Genomic DNA, 23,431 nt, shown 5'->3' with positions numbered 1-23,431 from the left:
AGAAAGAGAGGGCTCAAAGGCGCGCTCGAAGGGAAATAAGGGCTTAAAGGTGCGCTAAAAAAGGAAGAGAGGGCTCAAAAGTGTGCTAAAAAAGGAAGCAAAGGCTCAAAGGCGTGCTCGAAGGGAAGAAGTGAGGGCTCAAAGGTGCTCGAAAAGAAATTAAGGGCTCAAAGGCACACTTGAAAAGAAGCGAGGGCTTAAAGGTGCGCTAGAAAAAAGTGAGGGCTCAAAGGTACGCTAAAAAAGGAAGCGAGGGCTTAAAGGCGCTCTCAGGAAGAAGCGAGGGCTCAAAGGCACTCGAAGGGAAGCGAGGGCTCAAAGGCACACTCGGAAAGAAGCGAGGGCTCAAAGACGCACTCAAAGGGAAGCAAGGGCTCAAAAGCGCGCTCGAAAAGGAAGCAAGGGCTCAAAGGCGTGCTCGAAAAGGAAACGGGGGCTTGAAGATGCTCTCGAAAAAGGGAGGTAAGGTTAGGAAACACACTACCTTAGATGGTTAAGGGCTCAAAGGCGCACTTAAGAGGAGATAAGGCTCGAAGGCGTATTTGAAGGGAGATAAGGGCTTAAAAGTGCCCTAAAAATGATGATCAAAGGCTCGAAGGCACATTTGAAGGAGGTAGAAAAACATAGAGATTTTTCAGGTGGCCTAATTCTCATGGGCGGCTTGCCCAAGTTGAAAATTCTAAAAAATGATAAATTTTCAAAAGCAATTTCAATCTTTGCCCATTTCAAGTTGGCCTTCCACTTGATGTATTCCGCTAGAATTTTCTCTAATGAAATTTGCAAACTCATTATCCAATGTCTCAAAGTTTAGATGATATGCATGTATCTTTACCTGATTTGAAATATAGGCCACCATTTCTTCTTAGTCTTCTTATTACTTGACTGATGAGGACTTGCTATCTCTGATTTGGGTCATTTTTGTTGCTTGGCTTCTAGCCCACTCGAGTTGGCCCATGTAAGTCTATTTCCAGATTTATTTGCACAACTCAGCCTTTGTGATGCCTATCATGACCCACTTGCTTGCTAGAGATTTTTTGTCTTGTCAAATAATTTGAGAGGATCATTCATTATTCCTTGTCTCATTGATAAAAACATTCGGTGTCGCTTGCTGAAAGGATCAAACTATCTTTCGTAAACAAAAATACCCCCTTGTCTTGTTGTAGGAAATGTTCCTCTCTGTTCTAGAAGAGATAGATTTTTCTTAAGCACAATATTGCTCCCTTGTACTGGTCATTGCCCCCCAAGTGTGCCCTGTCAGTGACTTAGAAAAATAATGGTTTAACAAACCAATCTTTCATTTCTCTCCTTTTCAATTTGGTGAAGAAGTATGGGTCTAGAATGAATCTTGATCTTGCATTTTGAAAACAAAATTATTTCGTTAGATTATATTACTAAAACAAGAATCACTAAATTATATATATAAAAGATATTTGATCATTTTGATTATAAATCATATGAAACTTATAAAACTTGTTTATTGGGTAAGATGACCAAAACACATTTTACTGGAAAGAGAGAAAGAACTAATGAATTGTTAGGTCTAATACATACAAATGTATATGGACCAATAATAATTATATGTCATACATGTTTCATCATTGAAGACCACATTGGATATGATCATGTGTATTTGATAAAAGTCTGAATCATTTGAAAGAATTCAAAAATAAAGTTGAAAAACAAACTACAAATAATATTAATATATTTTGATCGAATCGAGCTAGTGAATATACTTCAACCAATATTTCAAATTTTATCTAAAATAGAATGAGATTATCTCATAATGAACATCTTTTAAAAAAAGAAATTGCACACTAGTGGATATGGTGTAGTCCATTATAAGCTATACAAACCTTTGACTTTTCTTTCGGGGTTATGCCCTACAAACTACTACATACCTTTCAATAGGGTTCCACTAAGATCTATTGATAGACTTCATATGAAATATGGAATGGTAAGAGGCCAATCTTGTCATATTTAAAAGATTTGATGTGTGACTCTTATATGAAGCATATTTTATCTGAAAAACTAGGAGCTAAGTTTGATAAATATAAGTTTGTGGGATATCCAAAAGAAACTATTGTATATTATTTATATCATCTTATGGAGCAAAAGTGTTTGTATCAAAACATGCTACATTTTTAAAGAAAGAATTTATTCTTGAAAGGAGTAGTGAGAGGAAAATAAAACTTGAAGAAGTTCAAGAATCAACAACTAACATCCAAATAAAAGCTAATCATGAGGCTATAACATCAGATGTTCAACCTGAAGCTCAAGAAATATAAAAACTCTACAGATTTGGTAGGACATATCATGCATCAATAAGATATGGACTTTTCATGGAAGCTAAAAAACAACAAATTGCTTATACTTAATGAGTCTATCAATTATGTGGAACCAATATCTAATATTGATTCTAAAAAATGACTTGAGGCCATGAAATCTAAAATGGATTTCATATACACTAACCAGCTATGAACCTTAAGTGATCCATATAAATGGATAAAATCCATTGGATGTAAGTGAGTCTTTAAGAGAAAGATTGATATAGACAATAAAGTACAAATGTACAAAGATAGACTAGTAATCAAAGGTTACAAACAAAGATAAATAGGTTAACTTTGACGAAACCTTATTTCCGGTAATTGTATTAAAACCTATAAGGATTTTGCTTGTTATGGCTACATATCATGATTATAAGACTTGACAAGTAGATGACAAAATTATATTCTTGAATGAGAATCTTTAAAAAGATGTGTATGTGACATAACTTGAAAGTTTTGAATTTAAAGAATTTATCAATAAAGTACACGAGCTATAAAAATTCATTTATGGACTTAAACAAGCTTCAAGAAGTTGAAATATCCATTTTAATGAGATAATCAAACAATTTGATTTCATAAAAAATATGGATGAGTCTTGTGTTTATAAAAAAAAATAGTGGCAATAGAGTTGTTTTTCTAATATTATATATAGAAGATATATTATTTATAAGAAATGATATTTCTTTACTTTAGTTAGTAAAGATCTAGTTGTTTAATAATTTTTCCATGAAAGATATGAGTCATAAAGACAAATCTAAAAAGTTGTTTGAAATATATTAATAACATTGTCATATTTTTTCAATTAAAATAACAATAAAGCTCTTGGACATAAGTTGTAAATGTTTTTTATTTTATTTTAGGGCAACCAAGTAGTTTTTATTTTGAAAAAATTAAAAAACTTTTCTATCCTTGCATAACTCGAAAAAGATAATTATATCATCATGAAAGGATCGTAAAGCAATTAATCACTATAATAAATAATATTTTGTATTTTGATAGACATTAACTTCCATTCCATCTTTATATTTTTGTTAATTACATATATTGACTTCCCTTTTAGCTTTATATATTAAGTTTGAGATACTAAATTGAAAAAAAAAATAATTTAATAAATTATATTAATAATATTAACACAGTTTTTTTGCGTGTTAAAAATTAGTATAAAATTCTAAGAAAGTGAGGTCATGTATTAGTCTTAAGATTGAAAGTCCTTGAATTCAAACTTAAGGAATCAAGGAAACGAGCAAATTTCTTTCTTTTTACCATCAAACCAATCAATAAAGACGTGAGCAAATCCCTTCAATCATCAAACGAATTACTTGAAAAGTGTGATATATCTATTTTTTTTAATATTAATTTCACTCATACAACAGTCTATTATTATTATTTTATTATTATTTAAATTTCAAATATAAATAATGAATATTAATGTTATATTTAAAATATTTTTTACTCGAAAATATATTAAAATAATATATTTTTTATGTTTTAAAATTTATTTTTAATATTAAAATATTAAAATAATTTAAAAATATTAATTTTTAATTTTTATAAAAAAACAGATTAGACTCTAAACTCAAATTATTCTCAATTTCTGTACCAAAATTAAAGGAAAGAAGGGACACGAAACTCTAGAAAGGAATAATTGATATTTTCGAAGTTGAATCTAACCAAATATAGTATATAATATAATATTATTTAGAAAGGATAAATGAATGAAGAGATACCAAGTGGATCCAAATCATGAAAAAAAAAATCAACATAGACGAGTAGATTGCTGCATTTGATTTCCATAGAAAGCAGGGTAGAAGAATCCCTCCCTCTCACACACATACGCTCATAGCCACAGATGTTTTTAGCTAACAAAACCAGTTTATGTACACAGAAAGACTGTTTCAAACTCAAAGATTCACCCATTCATTTCTACCTCATCTAATCAACGAAGTCTCTCAATCTCTCTAAACCCAGAAAGAAAAAAGAAAAACAGAAACTCCCTTTTCTTCCTATATACTGAAGGATCATCGATGGGACAGGTCCTAGACAAATTTCACGGTACCTTCTTCCTCTTCATATCATTATTTTATTGTTATTGTTATTGTTATTTATCGTTAACTAAATCGTTTATTTGTCTAGTTTTTGTTCCAGTTTTTCTGTCTTCTGAAGCTTCATGGAAATAGTATTTTTCTTACTGTTCTTCTTCATGTTTTTTGGTTGCCTTTTCCTGTGTTAGAAAAAAATAATTTTTTTTTTCTTTGTTGATGATCTATTATATGAATATTCTTTACTGGGTCACGAGATTTGCTGGGATTTTTGTTTTCATGAAATTATGTTACATGTTCTTCTTCTTCTTCTTCTTCTTCTTTTGGTGATGCCAAGTGTAGGACATGTGTTGTTTGTTAAGCATCACGATGCCATATAGTTTGGTTTACCAATTTGTGCAGGTAAGCAGTGGAGGGAAAAACAAATAAGGTTGATTGCAGACAAGGCGTATAATCACATAAAAAATCAGTCGGGAAGTGCTAATCTCACTTTTGAAGACCTGTATATTGCTGTTCTACTTGTGTACAAGTATAAAACTGTGTTTTACTATCTTGTTTAATCATTTTATATTTTTTTTCTAGCCTTTGAAATCGATTCTTTGATCAAAATTATATCTGGTGCTAGCCTTACTAATGATGAAGTTCATTTCTTAATGCAGTGATATTAACAAGCGCTTGCCTGGTCCCCATTTTGATCCTCCTTCGAAAGAGCAAGTCAGAGCCATGATGCAGGTACTCTACTTCATTTGATACAGACATAAATCTCAAAGCATTCTAGAGTTATGTTTCTATAGTGAGATTTGATGGCTTCTTGAAGTAATTTTGCAGAGAAATAGTCTTACTAGCAGTAATGCTTATGCGCTCCAGGTAGCAATATACTGATATGAAAATCTGAAAATTGTATTCGTCATCATGGCATCTCCTCCTATACTTTAATAGTTTAAACAAGTGCTGCAGAAGTTATATATATGGTTCAGAAAGCATATCATATGATGCTTGTATCAAAATGTGTTAAGGAAAATGATAATTCTGATGAAAATAATTGAGCTTTTCTGTTAAATACCTTGACTTTACCATTGTTTCTTAGTTGTTCACAAAGAATAGGAAGACATCCTTTCAGTCTAATTTCCATTTCCAATATTGTGGGAGGTATATGTTCAACAAAGCTGGGAAAACCTCGACGCCTTGAGTTGAGGACTCACTCTCTCTTTCTGGGTACCAAATGTTTATGATCTGACAAGTGAAGGTAAATCCATTGATTGTTCTACATGCAGGCATGCGATATGAACCTTGATGGTGAACTTAACCATGAAGAATTTGTGAAGTTTATGCAGCAGTTAACAGCAGACACGTTCATTGTGGTTAGTCAGGGGTTGATTATCACTTTGGTTGTGGCCCCAACAGTTGCCATGGCAACAAAGAAGGCTACTGAGGGTGTCCCTGGTGTTGGAAAGGTGGTGCGAAAATTACCCACCTCAATCTATGCATCCCTCGTTACTCTTGCAATTATGTGGTTTCAAACTACACGTCAGGATGTTGACTAGAGGCTTCATTCTTGTTCAGTAAAAAATAATCCATCCTATAACAGCACAATGTACACATTTTGCTGTTAGTATACTTTTTTTTGTGAAATATGTTGCTGGTGATTAGTTTACTTCTTAATAATCAGGATGATAACTTTGCCACAACTTGGTGAGCTGTATTTTGTTGGTTTATATTGTTTGTCATTCAGGGTGCTGATTTTAATAGCTTTTTCTTTCTTTATTACTGCACAAGAGGTTTTAAATATTAGCCTTCTCGCTTTTCTGCGAAGGTTGATTCTTTTGCCCCCTGCTTAGCACTGGCTTCCAGTATTGGATTCGCCTTGAGTAATAAAAAGAATCAGGATTGCAAAGAACGCAACAAGACTTCCTCAGATTACTGCGTGCAACTTCCCTTACAGGATGGGAACAAGGGAAATCTTTTGAAGGAACTCTACAAGAAAATTAAGAATTTCAATCTTTATAGAAAAAAAAAGTCAACCATGAGATTACATGATGTTTCTCCAGGGATTTTCAGATTGGTAAGCATGGATCATTCAAGGATACTCTGGTATCCACACAACGGGTGAAAAAAATTTACAAGTATGTTTCCCAACGAATTTGAAGGCGTTAAAGAAACAGTCTGTGAGGATCATAATCAGGAGTTTGATGATGTCTTTGATATACACATACTTTTGCGGATTGGCATGACAATCAAATATTCGCAATCAAACATTTAGTTAATACCAAAAAGCATATTCAAGAAATGGAGAGGCCAATAAAACATACGAAGAAAAACTCACACTTGGAAGGATTGAATACTCTTATGTTTCATCTATGAAGGTCTAAATACATGGTCATGTCTCGTTCTATTACTTAACAATTGTAGCTAACAACTACCAGTAACACTTCCCATCTGCAAATTCCCAGAGTTCAAAGACATTTCGCAGCTCTTGAATGAGACTTAAAACTTGAATAGCCAGCAATCTGTAACCACAAATGTCAGCACTACCGAATGCTTTTTCACCATCAAGGTAGAGGACCAGTTTCAAAGCAATAGAGATGAAATCAAGTAGAATTCATCCTTCTAGCTTAGCTTTGGCCGAGTCAAGTTGTTCTATACAATATTCACAAATTAGATATACGAATGCAATGTTGTTAGAGTTGCATGGAGAACATTGAAATATTAACCTCGAGTGGACGTGAAAAGATCTCTTACTTTGTTCAGAAGCTGTTGCTTTCTGGGCAGTTGTACGGAAAAAAAGGTTCCCATTTTTCTGATAGACAGTCTGCGGTCAAGGAGAAACAATGTAATGTCCTCTGTAAAATAGGCTTATTACCACCATACAGGGAAACCAAAATATAAAATTTAAATCGGTAAAAGCTAAACCTTATCAGGCATATTACTAACAGCATTTAAGCAGAAAAGGTTGTAACTGATTTGAGCACTATATAGATAAAGTGTTTGTTTAGACAACAGCTCAAGTTTGATATCCAAGCACTGCATTCTACAGTCCATTATTATATTGAATTTAGCCGGGAATTATAGGCGGAACAATTCGACCATATTTGTATTCAACTATTGGTAATAAAAAAACTTGTAAACCAATCAATTCACTTAAAACCACAATTGAATACATTTGAATTCTCTAGTCTCTCCACCTCCAAGGAACCACACTCTTGCACATCAAAAGAACCCAATTATAGAGCAATAGTCAAGTGCAGTTAAAATGGAAATAACTTGTAACAACACCATGCCATATTGATAAATGATATATATATGACAGCTCAGGCATCAAAAGTTTATAGCCTGCCTGACAAAGGAAAGGGCTAATATAGCAACAAGATAATCAATAGCTATTTGCGATTGGTAAATTAGGATAGTCAAGTAGGGCAATTGCTTTTAGTAGATTTCACAAAAATTTCTACAAAGGTGGTGCAAGGAATTCTTCCCAGACATGGGTTTGAGGCAAATAAGTGAATAATAGCAAGTATTCCAGCTAATAAAAGATGCGTGGTAAGAAAATGCCTAAAAAGAATTGAATAGAAAAGAAGAAAACATAAAGAGAAAACTGAAGCCTTCAAACAAAGACTATAAGCTGCTAATTTTCACATCTAATCTACCAAAAAGACAAGGATTACAAGTTTTCCCAAGGACTTGAAATAGTTGTTAGGTGTTCCCTCCATCATGCTAATTGCCACCCTATTCTTCTCTGTATAGTCGGTATCATATAATCACACTCGACTGAAGCTATAAAAATCAGGGGAAAAAAAGGTATGGAAAGAAGATCAGCATCAATGAATCCAACAAAAAAGGAAAACAAATTCCATCATGCTCAATTAAACCAAGGCTAAATGTTCATGACAACATCATTCCTTGACAGAAAGAAAAAGTATCAGAAAAACCCTTTTCAACAAGAAAATAAAACCATAATGTTTCTTATCAATGAGATGGTTCTTCCTACCTAAAACCCACTTCTCATACGCCATTTTATATTCGAATAGTCAAGAAATTATCATCTTCTACTTGAACAGAACCCGAATAATAGTCAAACAAATAATATAATGATTTTGATTCTTTTGATGCACAACAGCACAAGTAATCAAATAATCAAGGCAAGAGCAGAATAAAGACCCAAAACTGGGAACTAAAAGGAGAAACTGTTGAAAGAAGCTTACACGAGACGATGAAAGATTACTGAGCTCTGCTATTGCTACTTCATGACTTCTAACCTGATAAATGAAACCCGCATAAATAAATTAGTCATATAAGAGATCGGTGAGAGATACACAAATGGAGGTACCTTTTTCATGAGATCGAGATTTGTGCCCGTGGCAGAAGAGGAGGATGCCATTGTCATAGACAAACTGCTTTTAGAGCTACCGGCTTCTTCTCTCTTTCTGGAGTGATGCCCGGAGACAGTAGAAAAGTTCATCTCTGAGTGTTTTATACTGGTTTATTGCATATTTAGACACCAACACCGGGATTGACCCAATTAACGAGTCGAGACTCGGGTTATATAGGTTAATTTAAGTCAATTCAAATTTCCTCGAAAATATTTTTTTTTTTAAGTTTTAGTATTTTATATAAAAAAATTAAGAAACAATTCATATAAATATAAATTATAAGTGTTATAAATAATAAAGTTTTAAATATTATTTTAAAAAGTTTTTTTTATCATACATTGAAAAGATATTATGATAGTATGTTATCTTTTTAAGTTGAAGTATTTAAATAAAAAAAAATTATTTCATATTAAAAAAAAAAATTAACTTTATTATTATTATTATTATTATTATTATAAATAGTGAGTATATATACTAAAAGGCTTCAAATCTCACATTGAAAATGTGATATCCCACATCGAAAATGAGTGTTCAGAGCCAAGGTTTTATGAGTAGTGTTGGTCGCTGACTTAGTGTACACATTTTGGGGCGTCAAGCTCAGAAGTGGGCTCGCGCATCAAGAGCAAAATCATGAAAACGGTAAGGCCCAAAGCGGATAATATACGGCAGGTTGGGCCGGGCTATTATATTTGGTATCAGAGCCAAGGATGGCTTATCTTAAGGTGGGGGGAATTGTGATATCCCACATCGGAAGCGAGCGTCCAAAGCTAAGGCTTTATGAGTAGTGTTGGTCGCTGACTTGTTGTACGTGTTTTTGAGTATCAGGCTCAGAAGTGAGCTCGTGTCACCCAAGAACAAAACCATGAGGGCGGTAAGACTCAAAGAGGACAATATACAGTAGGTTGGCCCGGGCTATTATAGAAAAAAAAAACAAAACGTTATTATAGTATTTATATAGTGAACTTTGAAAAAAGGTTAATAATCAACTAAAAAATATAAAAAAAAGAGCCTCTAGCTAGGAGAAAAAACACATTTGAAAAAACAACAGGTCTCAACCAGGTTTTGTCAGGTCACCGGGTCACAGGTCAACTGGGTTTTATCGGGTTTTTGCTCATCTCGATCTTTTGTCTTACCCGTACTGGTCTAGCCATTGGGTCAACCTGCCAGGCTGGTCTGAATTTTTAGTTTTCGGTGTGTCACATTGGGTCATGTATTATCAATTTGGTCAATTTTAACCTTAAATTATCATGTTTTGGATAAATTATAAGGTTGAGTTGGAAGCAAGACATGTAACACCACATAGAAATTTCCAAATCTAGATAAAAAGGCTATTATCGGAGCATAATTGGTGTGTCTGTGTATAAAATGATTTTTAAGTGAAACTAGTAAACGTTGTTAGTAACTTTTGAATTATGTATTGACTCATGATATTTTTTGTCAAGTAATATATCTAATTATGAATAATATCAACTTTAATGTGATTTTCATTTTATTTATATTACTCAATTTAAATATGTATCTATATTCATAAAGTACTAAGGTGTTTTGCCATATATCAAGCGATATAATGCTAATAAGTTGATCAATACCTATACATACATGTGTTATATATATATATATATATATATATATATATATATATATATATATATATATATATAAAGATGGGGACATCTAATTGTATAGGGCTATGTATAATGGACCCTTATATAATAAATAAGTAATGATAATACAAAGATAACTGTGCTTAGAACTATAATTAATTATAATGCTTAATACAAGAGTAGACATTAAATTTAACATGGATTGTAGAAACATAAACTACAATGATAAGAGAGGCTTAGTGAATACATTAGTAACTTACTCAGTATAAGTAATTAATTAAGCTTAGGAGTTCCTTGTGAGCAAACATGTCATAGGCAAAGTGAAAATAAATTTTCATAAATTTCATGCGAGAATAAAAAATTAGATTTGTAGTCAAATAAGTGCCTCCTAAGTTATCATATCATAAGAGATGAGATGTACCTAAAATATTAAGTTTATAAAGTAAAGACTTGACCCATTGTAGTTCAGCAGCAATATTAGTAACAACTTTATATTTGGCCTCTTTAAAAAAATAAACAATAATTATATTATTTACTACATTTCTAAGAAATCAAGTTATAACCAAGGAAAATAATATAACCTATTAGATTTTCGATCATATACACTACTAACCCAAATAGAATCATTAAAACCATTGAGTGAGAAATCATTCTAACATGTCCAGTGCAACCCAGGGAACAAACTGCAACGTAGAGAACGCAGGATGCAGTTAGCTACCAACCAATGAACATTAATAGTAAGAATGTATGAACTGACATACCTTGTTAACCACAAAATAGATATCATGTCATGTGAAAGTGAGTCGACCAAACCATATCATTAATATATGAGGTGGGTCAGTATCATTAATGGTAAACTCAATATCTAAATGTATGACAGGATGCTAAAGAAAGGCAAGATTGTTATTAGTTAGTAAAATACTATATCCTTGGAAGAATGAAGAATGAACAAGAAAGTATCAACTTTAAAGCTATTAAATCCTTAAAAAAGAACCAAGATCTGATGAAGACGATCAAACCATGTATGGGATACTTATTTCAAACCACAACAAAATGTCCAAGTTTGTAAGCATGATTTGGGAACTATGGATTAAAAAAACTAATGGGCTAAGACATAAACATATTTGTATCAAGAAATTTATCAAGGAAAGCATTATACACATCAAGTTGATATATCGACCAACCATGAGTAACGCTGATACTAAGCATTATCCAAATAGTACGAGGCTTCATGATTGGAATGAGTGTCTCCTGAAAATTAACCTTTTCTTACTAATAATAGCCATTGGCTATTAATTATGCTTTATAGCACTCAAAGTTTCTATTGGTCTTGTATTTAATCTTGTATACCCATTTATAGTATGCCACATTCATAGTCAAATCATATGGTATCAAAGACAAAGTGTTATTAAAGGCTAAAGTAGAAATTTTTATAATCATATCAGATTACTAGTTAGGATATCAGTTTGCCTTTGTAAACTCTAATTTATTGAATAAAGTCCCAAGACCATATTGTATTGTTTTTGGATAGTTGAAAAAGATGTTTAAGAAATAGATGATGTAGTAATTAGGTTAAGACCAATAAGAAGACTTTGGTTAGGAATGGTAAACAATAGTAATGAGGACATGTGTGAGCAAGAAACAATACAATGAGAGAAAGGTTAAGGGGATGTAAGAGACCAAGAGAAAGAGGGGACGACTCAGAACATGCTGGTGTTTGTTGTGAAATAGGTAAAGATGAGACAAACTAAGGGGGGATTATGGAATTATTTGGATAATGGTATGCAATTTGTAGATGTCAAGTTTGGTTTTAAAGAGGATTAAAAAGGGAAAACATTATTTGGTATTGAAAAATGTAAAATGTCATAACTTAATTTTAGGTTTGCCCTAAAATTTCTTTTTTCTTTTGAAAAAAAATCAAAAAATGAAATAACAAACAACAAAAAAATGACAATTTTGCAAAAACAGGCTAAGAAGGGTTTCAAATGCACTAGAGTTTGGGACAAAATTAAGAGCCTAATTGTACCCAAGACTAAAAAGACAAGGCAAATTCAATGTCAAATTAAATGATTATTGGATGATTTTGCATAAAAAATAAGTATAGGGACTTAATTAGATTTTTTAATAGGCCAATTTTATTTAATCATAGACCTAATTAAAGATTTAATTAATTTTAAGAGTTAATTCTGGTTAAATTTAAAGATTTAGCTAGGTGCAATGATTTAATTATACTTTTAATGAGTCAAATTAATTTTATTAGAGGCTTAATTAGTGAAAACAATTAAGTGTAGAGGTCTAATTTGGACTTAATTAAAAAAATTAAAATATTAAAGGACCAAATTTAATTTTTTAAAGCTCAATCAGATGAGATTAAGGATAAAATTGCAAGCAATGAGAAGCTTGAAGCTCAATTAAGGGTCAAATTAAATAATTTCAAAATCAATGAACACTTTGTAAAAAGCACATAAATTTAAGAGTCCAATCAAAGAAGGGCAAGTGTGAAATTGCAAGGAATCCAAAAGATTAAGGTTAATTGGGGATTCCATACCAAAGTCCCAAATGTTTAGGGATTAAATTTAAAAATACCATAATTTCATTATTCATTATCTTCTTCCCATTAAAACAAGATAGAAAGATGACCAAGTACCCAACTTTCAGCCCTAATTTCTCCCTCACCCCTTCATAATACCACACAAATCTTATGTCAACTTATACCCTAGTATTTATACTTCATTCTAAGTTAAAATTCCATCTTTAAAGGCATTAAAAACACATGCAGATTCTCTACCAAAAACACTACCCAACACTGATTTGCCTATAAAAATAGTCTTGATCCTTCATTTATCAGTTGCAAAGCAGTACAAGTTTTTGTTCATATGACACAAATCTTATGCTAACTTATAACCTTTTATTTTGCTTCACTCTAAGACAAAATTACAACTTTAAAGGCACTAAAAACACTTGCATATTTTCTTTAAAAAACAACCTAGCATTGTCTTAATTGTAAAAATAGTCATGGTCCTCCCTTTGTAAGTTGCAAAGCAGAACAAGCTTTTGTCTTTAGCTTCAATGAATGACTGAGATCTATTCTCCAATATTAAAGTTAAGATCCTATTAATGCATAAGCCCTAGAGCCTTCCTATTTATCCTATAAAAACCCTATAAAACCCTAACATAAACAACCTCGATAAAGATGAACACTACCATAAAAACCACCGTGAACAGACCTCTCAGCCATGACAACTCCAACCAAAACACCTTAAAATAGACCCCAAACTGTACAAAGCCTCAACCATTAAAACATCATCCAAACAATCATTTTTCATACTTGAAAATCCCATTTCTAGGCCACCCAAATACAACCATCAAATCATCACAAAACAACCTTTAGAAGCAGTGGCAATAACAACCAACTATGAAGAAAAAACAGAAGCAGAGATATGTTTGTAGCTATGCTAATGGGGGATCCGAGAAGGGATGTAGTAGTTTGAGATTTTGTAAACTTTTCTCTCACTGGTAACAACATTAAAATGCAGCAATAAGGAGAAGAAACAGACCTGGATTAAAAAACATGAAGAAGACTAAAACTTCAATGGAGCAGAACTCCTTATAGAAGTGTCTATTTGTTACACCATCCATAAGGAATCAAAGAGCAGATAAAGGAGTTTCAGATTCATGCAGTGCTCCTCCTCTAGTTGTAACAGCACAAGATTCCATATACTAGCAACGATGGTACTGGTGGTATATGCGTCGCTATTAATCCAGTAGCGTCTTTTCAGCATAATTCCAGTATTTACTAGACGCACCAAACACCTTGAAAGGTTGATTCATAACCTTAAATTATTTTTTCTAATAAATTGCTAAAATATGGTGAATTTTGGGATAAATTGCTCAAATATTATGAATTTTGGGATAAATTACTCATTGTTGTCTATATTCTTGCACTAGGATATTACTGGTTTGGATTAAAGTGTGTTTTTAGTTTGAAATTATTTGGTGATTTGTGTTGATTGGTAAGTTTATTTTTAGGGTTGTGATCGATATTTGAACATTAAATGTTGATGCATGAATAATGCTTGGGTTTGTATTGATTTGCTTGGATTAATATGCAATTTGAATATAATTTGTGATATTAACAAGATTTGATATTTGATTGTTTATTTGTTGGATTATTAAGTTGGTCAATGGTGAGTGAGTAGCTTATTTTGAACTAGTATCTTGTTTTATTTAAAATACATTCTTGTGTTTTTCTAAAGAAACCCTAAATGATTTCAAAAAATTCTAAAAAAAATTTAGGGATCATTTTGAAATTAATTGTGGGTCTCTTACATGTTTTTCAATATTTTTTTTTTTTCATAATTTCAGGCTATAGAATTACAGTGTAAAATAATTGTGGGTCTCTTACATGTCTCTTACAGTGTAATCATAGTGCTCATTAGTAATTGGTCTTATTTGACTTATCTGGTAGAGACTGGATTGACTTCTATAGTGTTATTAATGATTATAGTTTTGAGAAGACATGAGTGACTATCATAAATGAATATAAATAAGCCCTAACCTATTAGAATGGACTAAACATGTTCTTTTTAAAAAATATAATTATTATTTGTAAGTTTTAAAGAGAAATAGAGGTGAGCATGATGAAGGTTAAAACTATTATAAGTATATGGTGTGGAGCCGATACTATGAGGGTTGGGTGAAAATAGCGAGACTAAGATAGGGTTTATTATGGGTTGTGGTTATGATGTAATGGAGCTATATGAAAGAGATATGTTTTTTAAAGTAACCATATATGTAGTTATGCAATAAGATCTAATACCATAATAGAATAATAGGGAAAATAAGTTTGAGAAGAAGAAGAGATTGTCATGGTTGATGAATCATTGAAAGTTACAATGTGTTATTCTTATTGTGTGTGTGTGTGTATTGGGATGTAGATAACCAACTTTATAATAATAAATAAATACTAATAATACAAAAATAAGTGGGTTTAAAATAATAGTCAATCATAATGCTTCAATAATTTTTATTTTACTGTCCATCCATCATTAGTTCTGGTTGTAATTTAAGCTAAAAAGAAGTTAAAAAAGGAAAAGAAAACACATGCAAGATAATAGCCGGTATGGCCATATTGAATTAACGATCCTTCAAGTGTGGGGATATCTGGTGATAATTTTCTTTTTGCACTCCAAATAAATGCATTTGTATTAGGATTGCATTGACATTCCCCCATTGCTGATTGTATTTACATGCGTAAGCTGTACTGGTTGTGGAAGGAGATGGTACTTAATGCCAAGCCTGTCAAAAATCTTCTTTAGTTCAAAAACAAGATCCGATCTTCGATTGCTCTTTTCCCCGTAGTTTTGATGGTTCATGGTGTGTTGAACACATAGAGTAAGCTTCAAATCTTTCCCATTCTCTATCTCGCACACCATCAATGTGTGGTTTGGGTTCCAGTGCTTTGGTTTGCTTTCAATGTATCTGCAGTATTCCATAATTATAGTTTTCTCAAGCTAATAAATTCATCATTGCACAGCAAGAAATTTTTAATACATGTGTTACATAATTAATATGCTAGATATATAGAGAAAAGAAAAATCGGTAATAATCAACTAATATCTAGAAAATATTGATTTCTATTAGCAAAACAAGTGCAGTTTAGGCAAGCTAAGTACTTTAAGAACTAATTTTGTCTAACACTAGAAATATTTTGAATGCAAATGAGATTAATAACTTACATTTGTATAGCTTTCTTGAGAGCATTGAAGTCATCAACAGAAGTGGAGACATCAATGGTGATGTCAATACCATCCCCCATGTCTGGACTTCTTCTGAAATTACTGATAGGCTTTGTAAGAAGAACAGAATTGGGATAATATATCTTCTCCGCATCATATCGTAAGAACACGGTCGTCAAAATGTTCATCTCTTCTACGACCATCTACAATAATATTAGAAAACAAATATATAAAATCTTCTCACTCAACCATCTTTAAGAATTAATATATTCTTTTTACCTGGACGCCATCGACAACACAACGATCGCCAACATCAAAAGGATGCATGACAAAGACGAAGATGATGGACTCAAAGATACTTTTGCAAGTGTTTTGGAACATGAACCCCACGAGTAGCAGTTGAGATGTGAAAACAAATAAAACCTTGGTCGTCGCCAATCCCGTCACCAAAAGGGAGATCACAATTATAATTAGAGTCATTATTGCACTTGCTAACCTGTGAAGTTGTTGGATAGCAGTCTTGGTATCATTCAAGGAATGTGCCAATGCTTTCCTCTCAACATAGGTATGCACCTAGCAATGAAAAACATAAACATAGCAAAGAAGGAAATTATACGTCTTTTGAATAAATTGTTGATATGCTTTCCCTTAAATACAAGAAAAAGTAAATCTCATTTTAGTCCTTGATTAGAGAGGTTAGAGGAGGGAAATTAAATGGTATTGTATATGGAATTCAGGAACTGAATCCACACTATATGGGCTTGATGTGTTGGTGATGATGTGATAATTAATTAATCATCGAATCTTCATGTCAAGTACACAACAAATTATTGATCCTGATTTGAAAGCAAGCATCCTTGAATCACCAAAAGTAAATAAATAAATTATTCTTATGATTTTCTTCTTTATTGCATGTAAACATAGTAAGGTGAGAGTTTTACGACCAATTGGTTTTTTAAAAAAGAAATAAAAAAATGGGTTTTGGGTTGCTTACCACCCAATTTCTGAAAGAAGATTTTGTGATTTTTCCAGTCTCAACAGCTCCTTCAAAGAGAGGAAATATGGAATGAACCTCTACAGTCTTTAAGAACCTTAGCAGATCTTCCTCTTCAATATACCTTAAAACATTCAAAAAAGGAAAAACATGTCATGCAAAAATATACAAAATCTAATATTTTTCCCACATGATCTACATTGATGTGGGAAAAATATGTCATGCAAAAATACACAAAACATGCAAAATAATTTTTCCAAATATTTTTATCATTAACACAAATTCTATGCATGCATTTAACAAAATAAAATGAGGATTATATGTATCAATAAATACTAAAAAGAGATCCGAACCTAACTAAAAAACTAAGTCATGAAATTAAAAAATAGATATAGACCATCATAAGCTAAAAAAACCTTTAATTTTGTTTACTTAATTATATGACACTAATAGTTTTTTACAAGAAGATTAATAATTTAAATTTGATTGAAATAAAATAATTTGCTAGTATAAATCTACCTTTTCTTATTAACATATTTAATTTAAGGAAATATATCAACTTTTTCTATGTCTTTTATTAATAAAAATAAAAATCATTAAGAAGACATACCCAAAAAAATAATATAATTTAAAATAAGGATAAATCTCAAACTCAATCCCTTTGTCTCATTAATGTGCTTTTTTCTTTTAATTTTTTATTTTTATAATAATAGTGGTTTCTTAAGTAACATTGTCTCACCATTCCAAAAGCAATTAGTTTTAATTCTAGTAAAATAACATCTAATCAATTTAAAGCATGTGTATAAAAAAAAATTATATAATGCTCGTGTGTTATTGCGGGAATCTTTTTGAAATTTTTATTAAACCCAACTTAGTTAGTCATTCTTGAAATTTTTTTAATATTAAATCTTTTTCTAATCGAGATTTTAAATTAAATCATGTTTAGGAGTTGTCATGATGTGATCCAGCGAACTTTTATAAGTTTAAAAGCAACCAAAACATTAGGTAAAAACATGGTTTCACTTAAAAAAAAATAAATTCAAGACCATTCTTTTTAATAATATTGAGGTGGGGACATATTGATTCAATTTATGTCAACCCACTAAATCTGCAACTCAGGTCATGGATTCAATTATGTTTGATAAATTTATTTTCCTGAAACTATTTTTTATTTAATTATATAATAACAAAAATTAGTGTCCATAGTAAAGTAACCAAATAAAAAAAAAAGATTATAATGGGTTACCGAAAAGAACTATTATTGTTCAAGAAAAAAGTAAAAATTAAATGTGATTGAATAAAATAATATCTAAAAACTATTATTAATTAATTAAAAAATTTAAAAGAAAGTGTGTGTATATATATTTTAAATTATTTAATACTTCAAAAATTATATATATATTTTTAAAAGAGACTAGATGCAAGCCAAGACCTCAAGTGGCTCAGGCCTTCACACCTAAACTTCTCTAAAAGGCCACTAAACCTTTTTAAAAAAATAAAATAAAATGAAGTAGATGACACATTAATTGTCTAGAATTTGACAAAAACAAAAGCAGCTTGAAAATCAAGATGTTCAATTTTTAACTCTTAACATCTATTTTTTAACTTATTTTCACCTAAAAATACTTGAAAATATAATTTTATAACCTCAAGAAACTAATTTCATAACCCAAACACCCTCAAAATGATTTTAAAAATACAAAATCAAACAAAAAAAACCCTCTTCCAACCTTGATCCAAATAGCATGAACCAAATCTTCAAGATCAATTACTAATAAAAATCAATTTATTTAATCTAATTAAATTTATAACTCGAGTTGCATATTTTTTTTAATGTATTTTCACTTTTTGAATACTGTAAAATGATAAAAACTAATTTATTTAATTTAATTAGATTTATCACTCGAGCTGTAAATTGTTTTTTTAATGTATTTTCACCACCTGGACATTTCTTTTAACACAAAAAAAGCTTTGTTGTTAATTTTGCTGAGTTGTAGTACAGGTACACAATTAGCTAATTAACCACAAATTTTACATGGCTCGTGTGCTTATTTATTTTTTATTTATATCTTCTGTGACCGTGTGAAACCCAAAAGTTTGAGAATAAAAATTAATCTGAAATGATGATCCAAAATGGAAACATATCAGGATTATTGGAATTTTGTCAGACAACTCAGCAAAGTTAAGACTGGGGCTAAAAATGTAACTATGCAATCAGCCAGAGAGATTCCAAATCTAAGACACAATTTACTTTTACGTCTTAAAAGTTTTTTAAAAAAATTTAAAATTATTTTTTTTTATTTTAAATAAATATATTTTTAATATTTTAAAATTATTTTAATATACTGATATCAAAAATAATTTTTAAAAATAAAAAAAATATTATTTTGATACATTTTTTAATGAAAAGGCCTTATAAAAAACGCTTTTGAAAAAATTTGATTTTTTTTTTATTTTTTTATTTACTTTAAATTAATATATTTTTAATGTTTTAAAATTATTTAAATGATATACTTTTAAATAGATACTCTGAAATTGACATGGATTTTTTAAATCACCATTCTTTAAATATAAAAATATAATGATTGAGAGCATATTTCTTTTTTTTCCTTTAGAATACTAGAATATTATTGTAGCTAGAAAGCTATATAATGGATTTTTGATTAATAGTAATAAAAGCTTTAACAGAGTTTGGTAAAATTTTTATAGGAATTTGTAAATACTGTTTTTCTTAGAGTAGTTATGAAATTATTATTTTAATTATTGAATTTTGATAATTTTGTGATTTTTCTTACAAGCTAATTTACCAATTAATTCTGAATTTAATTAATATTATAATTTTAAAATATAACATTTAATTAAATTAAATGTCTCAATTTAGAACCACAATATCTAAAAATATCTTGTTTCACCAAGATTATATATATATATATATATCCCGCGATTCATCACCATCAAAATATTAATAAATAGAGAGAGTTAAACTAGAGATCATATGAGAACATACCTATTTACCAACACCCCCACCTTACCACCTAACCACCTAACCACCCACCGATGATTTACCACGTTTTTTTGCTACCATGTTAATTAGTCATTTTTTTATTTTATCCATTTATAATTAGGAGCGTACTATATTATATGTTAATTACCCGATTTATCCATCAATAACTCGGACTGACTACCCTTCCCGATCGTACTCCTTGTTTTGTTGATTTGTAGATTGGCTTTCGAGAGCTAAAATCAGAAAGGAACAGAGGGTTGAGGTTTCCCAGGTGTGAATTTTGAAAAACATGAACGTCAACCCCACACCGTCAAATGTGCCACTGCCGAGAAACAGTCAAGGATTTATGTGCCTCGATAGACTCGAAAAGTTGAAAGTCTTTTACCAAAAAGACAAAAACAAAAAAAAAAAAAACAAAAACGAGCAATGATTACAGTTTAGAAATAATGGAAGCTAGCCAATCACATAACATGAAATTCAATCATGTATAATTTATCTAGAAATGATTGAATCTAATTTTTAAATTTTTTTATTTTTAGATAAATTTGTTTTTATAATTCTTTATGTATTTCTAGCCAAATATTAATTTAAGATAAATATTGAAATTATTGTATATATCAAATTCAAATAAATTGATATTCTTATTTAATGTTCTATTATTTATTAATAAAATTATTTTAAAAAATGGGATGAGGGGGATTTTATTTTATGGTAAAAAATTCATTCATTTCAATTATTTCACAAGAAGACAAAAAAAAAATCCGTTAAATTTTGTTAAAGTTTATTTAGTTCAATTATTTCATAAGAAGACAACAAAAAAAAATAATAAAATAACAAATCTATTAAATTTCACTTTATGGTAAAAAGTTCATTCATTTCAATTATTTCATAAGAAAACAAAAGGAAATCAATAAATATGTTGAATTTCAAATAGTAGGTTTTACTAATAATAAACAAAGACTTTCTTTACATTTGGAATTGCATAGAAAAAACTATTTATCTCAAATTAATAGGTTTATATAAAATTTTAGGAAAGCGCCAACTATTGCCTTATTATAAGGAAAGCGTCAGAAATTAATAATTTTGAATTTGTTTGGCATGATTTTTTAACTTTAAATCATAATCTAAAAGTTATTTTTATAAATAATTTATGAAAAAAAAAAAAGTTATAACCATTTCAAAACATGATTTATAAAAATAACTCAAATCATTTTTCTAAAGGAAGATATAAATCAGAATTTTCAAATTTAAATTAAAAAACAGAATTTTAACACAATTTTATAATAAACTTTTGATCCAAGTTAAAAGTTCTATGACTTGTTTTTCATTTAAATTAAAAGACAATTTAAATTAATTTACAAAAACCATAATAAATATAATCTAAGTTTATAGAAAATTGTCCAAAACTTGACTTTGTTATTGTAACTTTCATCTTGAGGTTAGCATAATTGAGATCGGTTAATTATCTCTACTGTATAAAGGAATAAATTTGTAATATCAAATGTTCATATAATTAATTAACCAGGAAGGCTAGCAGAAGAAATTGAACTTACTTGGCACCAGGTTTGGCGACATTCTTGAAACTCCTTTGAGCACTGCATCTAGCCTCCCATTCACTGTGGATCTCCGATTCTGCATTACCAAAATCATCGACCGTCCTCGAGACCGTCGACAATCCCGATGACTTAATGTAACTCCCCAACCTCTTCACACTCCAAGCGGTTGCCCTAGTCATCTTAGTCAGCTTCCTCAGCCTCTCCATATCGATTCTCCTCGACTCGTACCTCTTGGATTTTGATATAGGCATGTCTGGCGAGGCCATCTCTCTCTGTTTCGCCGGCAATCTCCTCGAATGCCTTGGCGTCAGCCGATGAGGAGTTTCCCTCTCATTCTCATCTAATGGTGGCCCGGAGAGTGTAACGAGAATGTAGTGGTGGAAGACGCTTTCTTTCATGCGGTCAAAGAAGGTAGCAACATGGAAAGATGAAGCAAGAACCTTGACGAGTAGAATCTTTAGTAACCATATGGTAGTGGCAACGAAGACAGCAATCAGAACGCGGAAAGTCCTCTTCAAGGTCTTGTTGCGTTTGTGGGCATCATGGAACATACTCATCCATGCAAGTAGAACCAATCCTAGCCATGCACAGTGTTGAAAACTCTTGCGCAAACCAAAAACAAAGTAGAGCACCTTTTCTCTGAGCATGAAATTGCGTTCTATGAGAAAACCAAGAAAACCTACAACCCAAACCGACACAAGGCGGCCACAGAAGATAACCAGGACCATAAGGCACCATTTCCATAAAACTAAACCCCATAGGACCTTGTTTCTGAGGGATTCAAGGGTTAGAGAGAGAATTAAGCAGGTCATGCTTATGAGAAACAATATGAACTCAATCAAGACTCTCTTTTTTATCTTTATTATCCTTCTCCTTCGGTAATTGGAATGTTTTTTGGCCTCTCCAGCATCATCAACTTCTTCTCCTCCTCCTTCTTCATATTCCCACCATTCTTCATCATCTTCTTCATCACTGGAGGTAGAGCTTTCGGGGGGGTTTAATAGTTGGTAATATTCTTCGAATTCATGGCTGCTCTTGGAAGGGGGAGGGTAGTTTGTCTCACTGAAACGAGATTTGGGCTTGGAGAAGTTGAGACGGCGGAGGGTATTTGTTCTTGCCAGGGTTTTAGAGAGGGGGGCTTTGGAGTCTGGTTGCTGTGGTGATGGTGACTGTCTGAGTTTGGAGTCTGGTTGATCCACGGAAAGAACCACTTGGTCTGTGTTGGGTTTGTGGTGCTCTTGGTTCTGAACCTCCATGATAGCCAGCTCCACCTGATTAACCACACACAGAGATTTGATTTAAGGATTTAAGAGAGAAGTGAGAGATAATCTGTGCAAGGACAAAGCTTGGTTAAAGTCACAAAAGAAGAGACAAGAGAGAGTGATATTCGGAAGCAAACTTGTAGGGAGCCAGAGATATTATCGAGTGCAATAATTGTGATAATGAAAACACTCGGAAAAGCTGGAAGCACTTGGTCTTAGCTATCATATATTTGTAGAGACAATGCCATTATGCAATGCAATCTTCACGCTGTCCACCAATTTTATTCGGAAAGCAATTTCATTTAGATTTTTCATCCAAGGCTCCATTATTTGTTTATGTGATACAATGTTGTCCAATTTAATTTTTATTTCAGCCACAAATTTAAAATTAACAAGTATTTAATAATTAATCAACATATACCATAGTTTTATATAAATTCTATTAAAAAATATATCTTAAAATTTTAGTTGAAAAACTATAATTTAAAGTTTTTTTAAATTCATCTTTTTAAACTGTATCACAATAACCACTACAGTATTAAA

At 31.1% G+C, this 23,431-nt stretch overlaps 3 protein-coding genes across 3 annotated transcripts; 1 reads left to right on the top strand and 2 right to left on the bottom strand.

Annotated features, from left to right (window-relative positions):
• The first annotated feature begins 4,041 nt into the window (after nt 1-4,041).
• LOC118032168 (uncharacterized) lies at nt 4,042-6,111 on the top strand. Its single transcript, XM_035036770.2, has 4 exons — nt 4,042-4,376; nt 4,766-4,892; nt 5,023-5,095; nt 5,638-6,111. The coding sequence occupies exons 1-4, from the start codon at nt 4,349-4,351 to the stop codon at nt 5,905-5,907; spliced, it is 498 nt and encodes a 165-aa protein (XP_034892661.1). The 5' UTR covers nt 4,042-4,348; the 3' UTR covers nt 5,908-6,111.
• A 558-nt stretch (nt 6,112-6,669) lies between these two features.
• Nucleotides 6,670-8,857, bottom strand: LOC118032169 (uncharacterized). The gene is made up of 4 exons (XM_035036771.2): nt 8,688-8,857; nt 8,563-8,616; nt 7,103-7,172; nt 6,670-7,000 (listed from the first exon to the last, which is right to left on the bottom strand). The coding sequence occupies exons 1-4, from the start codon at nt 8,817-8,819 to the stop codon at nt 6,963-6,965; spliced, it is 294 nt and encodes a 97-aa protein (XP_034892662.1). The 5' UTR covers nt 8,820-8,857; the 3' UTR covers nt 6,670-6,962.
• Nucleotides 8,858-15,319: 6,462 nt separating this feature from the next.
• On the bottom strand, nt 15,320-22,998 carry LOC118032167 (mechanosensitive ion channel protein 10). The gene is made up of 5 exons (XM_035036769.2): nt 21,624-22,998; nt 17,067-17,190; nt 16,352-16,645; nt 16,073-16,275; nt 15,320-15,815 (listed from the first exon to the last, which is right to left on the bottom strand). The coding sequence occupies exons 1-5, from the start codon at nt 22,880-22,882 to the stop codon at nt 15,542-15,544; spliced, it is 2,154 nt and encodes a 717-aa protein (XP_034892660.1). The 5' UTR covers nt 22,883-22,998; the 3' UTR covers nt 15,320-15,541.
• Between the last annotated feature and the right edge of the window lie 433 nt (nt 22,999-23,431).

Source organism: Populus alba, chromosome 13, assembly GCF_005239225.2.
Source record: "Populus alba chromosome 13, ASM523922v2, whole genome shotgun sequence".
Taxonomy (NCBI): domain Eukaryota; kingdom Viridiplantae; phylum Streptophyta; class Magnoliopsida; order Malpighiales; family Salicaceae; genus Populus; species Populus alba.
The sequence above is the reverse complement of the archived record's forward strand: the minus strand, read 5'-3'. Positions and strand labels throughout refer to the sequence as shown.